The following is a 12,129-nucleotide window of genomic DNA, read 5'->3' as shown; positions in this document are numbered from 1 at the left end:
AGAGGGAGGAGGGAGGAGAGGGAGGAGGGAGGAGAGGGAGGAGGGAGGAGAGGGAGGAGGGAGGAGAGGGAGGAGGGAGGAGAGGGAGGAGGGAGGAGAGGGAGGAGGGAGGAGAGGGAGGAGGGAGGGAGGTTTCGGTAATGGGCCACAATAATCAACCACATTGTATATCGACAAAATAAAATTTAAGAAAAAATAAATAAAAAAATAAAGTTACAAGTTTAGTTTTTGCCAAAATAACATTTTTTAATTTATGCTTTATATTAGTTAGAGCTGCCATAAAAAAGTACCATAGGCTGGGTTACTTAATAGAAAATTTATTTTCTCACAGTTCTAGAGAGAAGTCCGAGATCAAAATCTGGGTGGGCTTATTTGTTCTAAGTCCTCTCTCCTTGGCTTGTAGATGGCCATCTTTTCTGTGTAGTCTGTGTCCTAATCTCTTCTTATAAAGACACCAGTTCTACTGGATTAGGGACCACCCTAGTGACCTCATTTAACCTTAATTACCTCTGTAAAGGCTCTATTTCTAAAGAGTCACAGTCTGAGGTACTGGGGTTTTAGGATTCAGCCCATAACAGGCACTAAAGGATGCATTAAAATAGCTTATCTGATAAACTCTAGGTATTTCCCAAATTAGTAACTGGCTGGGTTTTCGCTTTTTACTTAAAAAAAAAAAAAAGCTATTTTGCCTTGTACTGACCAGCCAACAAAAAAACCCCAAAAACTAAAAAACCATTTTTTTTTTTTTTTTTAAAAGATGACCGGTAAGGGGATCTTAACCCTCGACTCGGTGTTGTCAGCACCACGCTCAGCCAGTGAGCGAACCGGCCATCCGTATATGGGATCCGAACCCGGGGCCTTGGTGTTATCAGCACCGCACTCTACCGAGTGAGCCACGGGCCGGCCCCAAAAAACCATTTTGGAAAGCAATTTTTTTTTTTCTTTTTTAAAGATGACCGGTAAGGGGATCTTAACCCTTGACTTGATGTTGTCAGCACCGTGCTCTCCCAAGTGAGCAACCGGCCATCCCTATATGGGATCCGAACCCGTGGTCCTGGTGTTATCAACACCACACTCTCCCGAGTGAGCCACAGGCCAGCCCCATTGGAAAGCAATTTTGATGGTATGTACTCAGATTTTTTTTCAGTGTTGATTGTCCTTGACCCTGTAATTTTCCTGTAGTGATTTCTCCTAAAGAAATTATCTTAAATACACTAAATTGCTCTCTGCACGGTTATTTACTGCAATTTTTACCTATAATAGAAAACGGTTGATGCTCGTCTTCCAGATTGTTGTTAGGATTGAGACCATAAGTAAGTGTACAACGTTTAACTGAGATCACTGTGATCAGCTATTAGCTTCCAAAGATTGGGATTCTCTAGATTTGCTTAATACTGTTGCTGCTATATACGTATATCCCAAACAACTATAGATAAATTTCACAAGTTACTGTAACAGAATTCTCTCTCTGTAAAATATTCACTTCATATTTAGTGATCTTGGCCATGATGCAAAAATTTAGGTATCGATGACTTTAAAGTACTTTCGAATCCAGTAAGAGAAGGAAGGGGCTTGGTTAACAGGTATAAAATTACAGCAAGATAGGAGGAATAACTTCTAGTGTTCTACAGCACTGTAGGGTCACTATAATTAATAACAATTTATTGTATTTTTTCAAATAGCTAGAAGAGGATTTTGAATGTTCTCAACACAATGACATACATTTGAGGTGACGGATGTGCTAAAACACTGATATAACACATTGTATATACCTGTATCAAAATATCACGCTGTACCCCATAAATTTGTACAATTAAGTCAATTAAAAATAATTTTAAAATTCAATCTTTAAAAAAGAAATGTACACAACCATAGGAATCTTGGGAAAGTGTATTCCTCATCAGACTTTACCCTACGATAGCTGTGCATCTGCACAGAAATGGTTTACCTACATTGCCCTCCTGCCCAAATTCGCATTTTAATCTTCAGGATTTATGAACCAGGCCAGTAAAATAATTATGCTTCATCGTAATGGATCAGGATTTTTTTTCAAGTGACGACATGGAAGGGAGCGGAGCACGGGGCCAAGACTAGCAGTTACTTTGTTACGTCAAATAGCCGTTTGATGGTTATTGTTCGGCGTTTGTTTACTGATACTCTTCTCCCTTCTCCACAACCTCACTTTCCCCTTCTCAGTTCATTGTAACACTGCAGAGGACTCGCTTAATGCTTTGAAAATGGTGTTTAAACGTGGGGAGGCCTCACTTCCTGGCTCCGGGCTTCCCCCGACCCCCCGCAACCCCTCTCCTTCTCAATGCAGGCTCTTGCTCACTCCTTTCTTCGGCTTTGAAATAAACTGGTTTAAGTTGATCTCAGAACCTTAACAGAAGCCGAAATCGAGCCAATTAGCAATCTGGAGCTATTTGACGCTAGCGGTCTAATGTTTTTAAAGCATTGTTCTAATGGTCGCAGTCAGAACACAGGATATTTTGTATCCTGCTTTCCTCACTTTTCGTTGTTGCTAGCGTTCACAAATACAATTTTCAGCAAACGTGGGCGCAGTTCTTCTCCGCTACGCTGACAGTGCTTTCTCCGAACGCGAAGGCGAACACGGCCAACATGGCCGCCGCCAACAACGTGCCTTCCCCCGCCTCCGCTCGCTGCAGCTCCCTACCCGGCGCCTGCGCACACGGCGGCCGCCGGCACGCCCCGCCCCGCGGCGTAGACGAGCTCGTAGCGTCATCTGTGTTTTCGAGATGAGTCTCGACACTGCGACTGTCAGCTCCATTTTGTGGTTGGTGCCCGTCGCAGCCAGCTGGGCGCTTCCCGTGGTGGTGTTGCAAGTTCTGTCTTCTTCGGCTCGCGGTTTTTGGCCAGGAAGGTAAGACGCAGTGGGGAGAGGACTGGGTGCCAGGGCCCTAACGGTGCTCGTCGCGAGCTCTGGCGATGCCCCATTTTCCCCGCTTGTTTGCTTCCCGCAGTCTCCGGTACCACGTCCGCCTCCTCCCCTCCCCCCCGGGCTGCACAGAAGGTGGCGCGCTCGCCTTCCCAGCTGGGCCGAGCCGTTGCCGCCAGGGGGTAAGGGGTGTTTGCTAGGCCGGGCGCCCACGGCCATGTCCGCCTTTCGCAGAGGAAGCAGCGCGGCCCGAGCGGCGGCGGGGACGGAGCCCGGGGCCCGCGACGCCATGTTGTCGGCCGCGGTGGCCGAGCTCTAAGATGGCGGCGGGGCGGAGGCCGGACTTCGCCCTCCAGCCTAAAGGGCGAAGCTGTTGTCGTGGGTGGTGTTTGTTTGGATTCTAGAATGTGCGTAGGTGACGCCGCTGTGGGGACAAGTGTTTGTACCAAGTGGAGAAAAAGACGCACCTGTCGACCTGGTCGAAGGAGATCACTCCATGTCGAGTTGAGTCTGAAAGGATTGGAGTGGAAATCGCGTCTTTGTCCTCAGATTGAGGAACCTAAGGAAACAAATAACAGGGTGTATTTGAAGAAGCGTTGTAAGAGACGAAGACCGGGCGTTTCATGCGTGGGAGCTTCAGCCCACACCTCTTGGGGTAACAGGGCGTTTCGATTTAGAGTTGTAGGCAGAGGAGTGGGGTCCGGGAAGTAAGAACGGCAGTTGACGGAAAGTCATTTCTTTTTTTTTTTTTCTTTTTTCTTTTTCGTGACCGGCACTCAGCCAGTGAGTGCACCGGCCATTCCTATATAGGATCCGAACCCGCGGCCGCTGGGAGCGTCGCCGCGCTCCCAGCGCCGCACCCTCCCGAGTGCGCCACAGGCTCGGCCCGGAAAGTCATTTCTATGTAACGTCCGTTTGAGGTTTTTAGGGATTTTCAAGTTCTGTTAAAAGCATTTCTGAGAGGAAGGCTGCTCTCCCCACCCCCAAATTGATTGTGTTAAGATTGCGTTTAGGATAAGCTTGTTTTTGTTGGATGTGTATGAGCTGGGATTGTTTTGTTGTTTTTGTTCTCCAGTGACATCGGTGACTTCCGGGAATAAAAAAAAGCTCTCGGTAGTTTGACTTACCCCTTTACGGAAATATTCTATAATGATCATTTTGTGTTTCTTGCAAGCGTAATTAAGAGTAATCTAGTAATGGCGAAGAACGCTTATGATTGCATTTGAGTTCGAAGCTGGGTTTTGGTTTTTTGTTTGTTTGCGCGGCTGGCGGGTACGGGTTGGGAACCCGTGACCTTGGTGTTACAAGGCTGCGCTGTAACCGACGAGACTAGTTTCTGATGCACGTTTAAATGAGAGTGACATGTGTGCACCTAGAGTTAATTTGTACTACTGGCAGGAAAGGGATAAGATTTTACCAAAGTTAATAAATCGGGATGTCCCACCTCTTTTTTTTTTTTTTTTTTCTATTCCTACGCTGTTCCAATAAATCCGAGCTTGACACGGATAATGCAGAAACCTGTGAATAAAGTTTAAACTCCAGAATATAGGACCATGCAATAATTTGATTTATCAGTGATTTCAGATTGGATGACAGTGATTTCTGAACTTTGATTTAAAAGAACAATTTTAAAGGTTACAACTAGGGTGAATTTGCAAAGAAGGAGAGTTTTGTTAAACAGCTCAGCTGCAATTTAACTGAGAAAAACTTGTCTTTGTGTAGATGAGACACTCGAAGAGAACTTATTGTCCTGATTGGGATGAAAAGGATTGGGATTATGGAAAATGGAGGAGCAGCAGCAGTTATAAAAGAAAGAAGAGATCACATAGCAGTGCTCGGGAGAACAAGCGATGCAAATACACTCACTCTAAAACATCAGATAGGTAAGGAGGGTAATTAAAATGGCTCAATAAAATACATTTTCGTGACAAAATTATTATCACTTAAAATAAGTACCATTCCTTTCTGTTTCCAAGAGAGATTTTGATGGTTTGTAATGTTTGTAAAATTGTGTGTTTTGGGGAAGCATAAAATGCATTGAACAGTACTGTTTTAAGGGATTTACTGAAAATTTGAAGGTATTTGGTATTAGCATAAAACGTTGAAAATAATTTATTTTTTAGCCATTATTTGGAAAGCAGATCTATAAATGAGAAAAATTATCATAGTCGACGCTACATTGATGAATACAGAAATGACTACAGTCAAGGATGTGAACCTGGACATCGCCATAGAGATCATGAAAGCCAATATCAAAACCATAGTAGCAAGTCCTCTGGTAGAAGTGGAAGAAGTAGTTATAAAAGCAAACACAGGATTCACCACAGTACTTCACATCATCGTTCACATGGGGTATGAGCTCTTTTAAAACATTTGGAAATTTTATTTCCCATGTGAAACAGGAAAACTTGAATTTGTGTTTGTTTATTTAAGGAAGTTCTGTTTAAGAGGAAGTCATCTCAATTTTAACTTGGAGGATTTTTTCTGTGTTTGTGCATTGGATAGGAAATTCTTGAAATACAGTACGTATTTAGTTCTGTAATAATAGGTTTAATTACTGGTTGGCTACTAATTGTCATTCCAGTAAAAAGCAAAGGTAGTTCAATTAATTTAGGTTAGTTTGTAAAAATAATTACAAGATATTCCTGAAGATTTTTTAATAGTACTTCAGGAAATCTGATTTGTTTTGATAAGTGGAAGCCTTATCACAAAAATAGAACAGAAATTTATTTTTATATGATTGAGGATTAGGTATGCCTGTTTGTTCTAACAAAGCATGTTCTCTCATCCTTTTCTCACTAAGCAAACCACAACAGGTTTTAATTTTATGGGTTATGTATTAATTTTGAGATCAGCATAGATGACATTTAAAATGCCATAGTGTTATTGTGTATCTAATCTTTTTCCCCCCCAATATTAGGACTTTAATTTTATTTACTGTTTTAATATTTGTTTTCTTAGATTAGCAAGGAAATCTTAATTTGGCCAGTCTACTTTGACAAGTAAATATTACATCCTACAATTTTGCAACATTAAATTAGGACACTAGAAACTTAAAATCATGTTTCAGTGAATGCTACAACTAAGCATTTTTTTTTTTTTTTTTTTTAAAGAAAAAACAGTTGTATTATGTTTTGTTGCCTTGCCACTTTGAGTATCTTATCTGAAAATCTGTTCCTTGCCATGTTTTTCTCCTGTTAACATAAACTATGTGCCCTGTGAATTTCTGGGGACTGAATTTGAAATTGCTCCTGCCAACCGTTTGTGGCCTGGCGTGTATCTGAATGCCTGAATATCTCCCCGCTGAATGAATTTCGTATTCTGCCCTGAATTCACTCGGGTATATTGATTGGCTGGATGATCTTGGTGCCGCCCACTTGACGTTTCCAGAAGAGTCACCGAAGAAAAAGAACCAGGAGTGTAGAGGATGATGAGGAGGGTCACCTGATCTGTCAGAGTGGAGACGTACTAAGTGCAAGATGTATAGAATATTTTTCAACACTTATTAACTTTTCAGATAACATAATCTATATGTAGATTAAGGTTTCAGGGATTTGGAAATCTTTTTCTTTCTCTGTTTTTGTTTTGTTTCATTTTGTTTTTCCATTTCTTTTGGTGGGGGGGATTGTGTTTTTGCTTTCTTTAGAAATTTTAATGTTTGTTATATAGAACTTCCAGAACAGTAAATCAAGTTAATGAAATTAGCCTAAGAATGAAATTAGACCTAAAAATAGTTATATGTTTTGATGGTGTTGACCAATAAAATAAATATCTAGTGATAAGGGAATTTGTAGCATCAACTAGAATACTCTGCATTGATAGCATTTATTATAAGTGAATTGTTTCCATTTCTTGGTATGACTGAGATTTATTTCTCTCTTTTAGATGAAATTGTTGATACTTTAGGTGAAGGAGCTTTTGGAAAAGTCGTGGAGTGCATCGATCATAAAGCGTAAGTTTCCTATGCTGAGATTACACTTGGCGGGTGGAGGGTCAACAGTATAGGGAATTAATTTTGCTTTGGAAAGTGGTTTGACCGTGAGTTAGATATATACTTTTAAACCTTTTTTAGCCTGGGTCCTTTGACTTGAATAGAAAAAAACTCCCAGTTAAAGGTGCCTACCCTTTTTATTAATAGTATATGCAGCTATTTTGAAAAGGATTCTTTTGTTGTCTCCCTGGGCACAGTTGTTGTGGCCTTCCTTTTTTTTCCCTAGATCAGTGATTCTCCACCTTGGTTTTATATTAGGAAGCTCTGGAACTTTGCTTGCCCTGGACGTTTACAGGATACTTAACCTAGGAAACCTATGTTTTTCAGAAGGTACCATAATTTATCCTGATTATATAGCCAGGGCCTACAACTCCTCTAGATTGATGCCACTAGATTAATTATCTGTGTCCTTCACACTACTGATTGAAATTCCTTACGATAGATTAAAAATTTTTCTTTTCTTTCTAAATGGCAAAGCTTTTCTAAATGAATTATTTGAGGAGGCTTCCTACTGTTGGTTTGGTAAGGTTCTGAGAGCTCTTTACTATGCCCCTACTATATCAACTTTTCTGGTAACCTGGACCAAAGGAAGACTTGAGATAATTGAGAGTGACAGGTTCTATTGGAAGAAATTATTATTTTTTTATTTTATTTTATTTTTTATTTTTTTTTTAAAGATGACCGGTAAGGGGATCTTAACCCTTGGTGTTGTCAGCACCGTGCTCAGCCAGTGAGCGAACCGGCCATCCCTATGTAGGATCCAAACCTGCAGCCTTGGTGTTATCAGCATCACACTCTCCCGAGTGAGCCACAGGTTGGCCCTGGAAGAAATTTTTATTTGAAGGACCAAAAAATAACTCATATGAGTGGTGGTCTGATAAAAAAAAAATATGTATATATTTGTCATTCAACATGAAATTTACATTACCACTCTTGCCATATACTCAGAGGTCATTGTAGTAGCTTACGTTTAATAGTAGGTGGAAGAGAGTACCTATATGTATAATCAGTCCTTAACGCTAAATCATAAATTCATGAAACAAATACAGTGGGTGAGAGTAGTAGTAGTACCGTGTAAAGAGAGTGATAGAAAACTGGAACTGGATGTCATCCTTATCATTTTATTCTAACAGGGGAGGTAGACATGTAGCTGTAAAAATAGTTAAAAATGTGGATCGTTACTGTGAAGCTGCTCGCTCAGAAATACAAGTTCTGGAACACTTAAATACAACAGATCCCAACAGTACTTTGTAAGTATCACATTAGAACTTGGAAAATTGCTTCAGGTAGATTTGAATTGTAAGAAGGCTGTACTCATTTATTTTTCATGTGTTTGTAGCCGCTGTGTCCAGATGTTGGAGTGGTTTGAGCATCATGGTCATGTTTGCATTGTGTTTGAACTGCTGGGGCTTAGTACTTATGACTTCATAAAGGAAAATAGTTTTCTACCATTTCGACTGGATCATATCAGGAAGATGGCATATCAAATATGCAAGTCCGTGAATTGTAAGTTCTTGGTATATCTTACAGAAACTTGAGTTTGGGGCCAGTTTAATGCCAGACTGATTTGGCTCTTTAAAAGTAGGATCTAACATAGAATTTGGAAGCTTGGCTTTAAAAGTACATATGAATTGGGGCGTGGGGGAATTAAAGATGTTGGTCAAAGGCTAGAAAACTTCAGTAAATTGAAGAGATTTATTGTACATCATGGTGACTATAGTTAATATATTGTATGCTTGAAAATTGCTAAGAGGGCCTGCTGGTTAGCTCAGTTGGTTGAAGCATGGTGTTATAACACCATGGTCAAGGGTTTGGATCCCCGTACTGGCCGACCACCCAAAGGCGGGGGGGGGGGATTGGGTAAGAGTAGATTTTAAATGTTCTCACCCCCCAAAAAAGGAAGTGATTAAGTATGTGAGGTGATGCATATGTTACTTTGATTTAGCCATTCCCCAATGTATACGTATATCAAAGCATGTATACTATAATCATATAGTTTTTATTCATTAATTAAAAATAAAAGGTGAAGAAGAGTAGGTATGAAAAGATTTAGTTGATTTACAAGCTGTTGGTAATTTAGTGTTTAATTCCTAAATACCTAAAGCAATGGGTAAAAATTTTATTGTAGGGTTTTGGGGGTTGGTTTTTATTTGGTTTTCAGGTTGCGGCAACTTTTTCTATTTCATTTTCAGTTTTGCACAGTAATAAGTTGACTCACACAGACTTAAAGCCTGAAAACATCTTATTTGTGCAATCTGACTACACAGAGACGTATAATGCCAAAATGGTAAGTCTTCAACATTATTATCTTCATAGTTTCAAATGTATATTTTGTGCCTTAATATTTTATGCCTCCTTTAACCATCATTTATGATTTTCAGAGACGTGATGAACGTACTTTAATAAATCCAGATATTAAAGTTGTCGACTTTGGAAGTGCAACATACGATGATGAACATCACAGTACGTTGGTGTCTACAAGACATTATAGAGCACCTGAAGTTATTTTAGGTGAGTGTTTATTAATTGTGCCTTAAGAACCTGTCTGTTTCCTTGTTGAAGCTGACTTTAAAAAAATTTTTTTTTTTTCTTTTCTTTAAGATGGCCGGTGGTGTTGTCAGCACCACACTCTCCCAGATGAGCTAACCGGCCATCCCTATAGAGGGATCCAAACCCGTGGCCTTGGTGTTATCAGCACCACACTCTCCCAAGTGAGCCACGGGCTGGCCCTAAAGCTGACTTAAAATTTATGTAGAGTTTTAGATCTTATGCTTTTTTTAAAATTATTTTTTATTATTTTTTATTTTTTTAATCTTTTCTGTTTAAGGGATCATAAAACATTAAGGATTTTTAAGCTCTTGATTGTTCCATCTAATTACTCTGGGACTTTGAGCAGATGGTTTAACCTTTCCAGAATTGTTTGTACTTTGTAACATGGGTATATGGTAGGGTTTTAAAATGTAATCATTTAATGCTTATTATATCCCAGACATTTTTCATGTATGCTCAATCCTTCATGGTGCAGATAGCCCTCTTTTTATAAGTTGCGACACTGTTGCTCAGAAATTTTTTCTTTCCAAGTTGTTAGTCCCAGAATTGAGACTTGAAACTGGATGTCTCCAAAGCACTAACGTGTTGGTTATTATATTTGCTACTGTTATATTGCATTTAGCTTAGCCTTGGATTAAGTGATTCCCTTATGATCCTTCCAGCTCAAACATCACATTATGTACTTTTTTAAGGCAGTGTTCTTATTAACTAACTTTTGATGTCTTTAAGAAATATTGATGATGCTTTTTCTAACATTTTGCTTTGCAGCCCTAGGGTGGTCCCAGCCATGTGATGTCTGGAGTATAGGATGTATTCTGATTGAATACTATCTTGGGTTTACAGTATTTCCGGTAGGTGACAATAATCTGTTTTAGTGGCTTTGCACAAGAAAAGTGCCTGTTTGTGTGAATGAATACTTTTAACTCAAAGTATGCATATACATTTATATAGCTTTTTCCTCCTCACTATAGAATATTAATTGTAGATAAGCATAAAGAAATAGTATGATTGTAATTTATATTTCTTTTATAATTTATCATTTTATTTAATACATTTTAAAGTATATTATAAGCAATTGTCCCTGTCCCTTTAGGGAAGTCATTGGTGAATTTGTTCTGCAGGCTTTAATAGTTTTTTGCTGTCAGCTGTAACTTAGTGCCTTTTTTGATCAACTTCCTTGTGACTTTGTGGACTAGAAATTAGCTATGTTAAATGAGAACAAAACAGAGATAATTAATGAGTTGCTTATTTTATTTTAGACACATGATAGTAAGGAGCACTTAGCAATGATGGAAAGGATTCTTGGACCTCTACCAAAACATATGATACAGAAAACTAGGTATGTTTTAAGAGTTAGTGCTATCTTTAGTACTTCTTAGTCGCATGTTCTGATTAGAACTTCAAAAAACAGTAAAGTCAAACTAATGCTTTGCAATTAAGTAGCAAACAGCCTTATTGGGAAGACCCTGACTTACTATTTCTGTTCCTCAGCTACTTTTTAAATCTTTAGAAAAGCGTTAATCTTTGATCTTGATTACAAATGCATAGCAACTGATGCAACCAATCACTTTTGTTAGATTGTTTTTGGTTTCAACATTATAAACATGAATGGATATTGACTTATTTTTAGGAAACGTAAATACTTCCATCATGATCAGTTAGACTGGGATGAACACAGTTCTGCTGGCAGATATGTTTCAAGGCGCTGTAAACCTCTGAAGGTAAGCCTGGGACATTGCTTAAGTGATCAAAACTTTGAGTTTTCCCTTTGTTTTTATGGTGGAGAAATTAAATATAGTAAACACTAATAGAAAAGGCTGTTAAATTTATTTCTCTTTTTCCTTTCAGGAATTTATGCTTTCTCAGGATGCTGAACATGAACTTCTCTTTGATCTCATTCAGAAAATGTTGGAGTATGATCCAGCCAAAAGAATTACTCTCAAAGAAGCCTTAAAGCATCCTTTCTTTTATCCGCTAAAAAAATATACATAGATCTATAATTGTACAGCTCTCTTGAAGAGATGTTATAGACTGTATCAGTCTAATTTTAAAATATTTATTTTGTACAGCTTTGTAAATTTCTTATAAATTTGTGTTATTGCCATGTTTATTTTTGTTTGGGTAGTTAAGTACATAGCTACGTAATGAATATCTTTTTCAGTAATTATAAAGTGACTTATTCAGAATAAACTTTTGTGCTTAAGAAATCTATTTGTTTTTAGCATGATTTTTCCTCTCCTGTCACTTTCAGTAGTGATCAGACATTTCTCTTGGAGGTTTCCTTAAGTCTTTGGGAATACTTTATTTCCACTTTAAAGACTCAAAATTGGGATTTATGCCTGCCTTCTTTATGTTAAATGTAGTGAAACCAAATTACAGGACACAACTGTAGATAGACAAGAAAATTTTGTTCTCCCTTTATTCTTGTTGAAGCATTTACCAGTTCCAAAGAGCATGCGAAGTGGGAGATATTGTTGTGGACATTTCTGGAAAATACAATCTGTCACATCTCTTATAGAAATACTTACATTTGTTAAGCAAAAAAACCCAAGAGGCAGCACAATAATTACAGCATGATCTCAATTGTAAAGTTTAAAGAAGCGTACATATGAGCATATGCAAATGCATACATAGAGAACTAGAAAGGAATGGGATATCCTGATGATCTCTGGGATGGGGATTTGGGAGATGG

General features: G+C 38.7%; 1 protein-coding gene across 3 annotated transcripts; it reads left to right on the top strand.

Moving 5' to 3' along the window:
- Positions 1-2,766: 2,766 nt before the first annotated feature.
- Positions 2,767-11,601, top strand: CLK1 (CDC like kinase 1). Of its 3 annotated transcripts, XM_063093315.1 has the most exons (13): positions 2,767-2,881; positions 4,619-4,779; positions 5,020-5,248; positions 6,287-6,377; positions 6,782-6,848; positions 8,021-8,137; positions 8,227-8,393; positions 9,080-9,174; positions 9,269-9,398; positions 10,206-10,288; positions 10,697-10,776; positions 11,068-11,158; positions 11,286-11,601. In XM_063093315.1, the coding sequence occupies exons 2-13, from the start codon at positions 4,619-4,621 to the stop codon at positions 11,427-11,429; spliced, it is 1,455 nt and encodes a 484-aa protein (XP_062949385.1). In that variant the 5' UTR covers positions 2,767-2,881; the 3' UTR covers positions 11,430-11,601. The 3 variants fall into 3 exon arrangements, with proteins under 3 accessions (XP_062949385.1, XP_062949394.1, XP_062949402.1); XM_063093324.1 differs by lacking the exons at positions 2,767-2,881; positions 5,020-5,248; positions 6,287-6,377 and having other exon boundaries at positions 4,686-4,779; positions 11,286-11,600; XM_063093332.1 differs by lacking the exons at positions 2,767-2,881; positions 4,619-4,779; positions 6,287-6,377 and having other exon boundaries at positions 5,222-5,248; positions 11,286-11,600.
- Positions 11,602-12,129: the final 528 nt, after the last annotated feature.

The sequence above is a fragment of the Cynocephalus volans genome, chromosome 1, assembly GCF_027409185.1.
Source record: "Cynocephalus volans isolate mCynVol1 chromosome 1, mCynVol1.pri, whole genome shotgun sequence".
Lineage (NCBI taxonomy): Eukaryota > Metazoa > Chordata > Mammalia > Dermoptera > Cynocephalidae > Cynocephalus > Cynocephalus volans.
Note: the sequence above shows the minus strand (reverse complement) of the source record. Positions and strands in the feature narration are given on the sequence as shown.

Coding starts and splice junctions, on each gene's coding strand:
- CLK1 (XM_063093315.1), top strand. CDS start 4,619: ATGAGACACTCGAAGAGAACTTATTGTCCTGATTGGGATGAAAAGGAT. Junction 6,378..6,781: donor AGACGTACTAAGTGCAAGAT/GTATAGAATATT, acceptor TCTCTCTTTTAG/ATGAAATTGTTGATACTTTA. Junction 11,159..11,285: donor GGCGCTGTAAACCTCTGAAG/GTAAGCCTGGGA, acceptor TTTTCCTTTCAG/GAATTTATGCTTTCTCAGGA.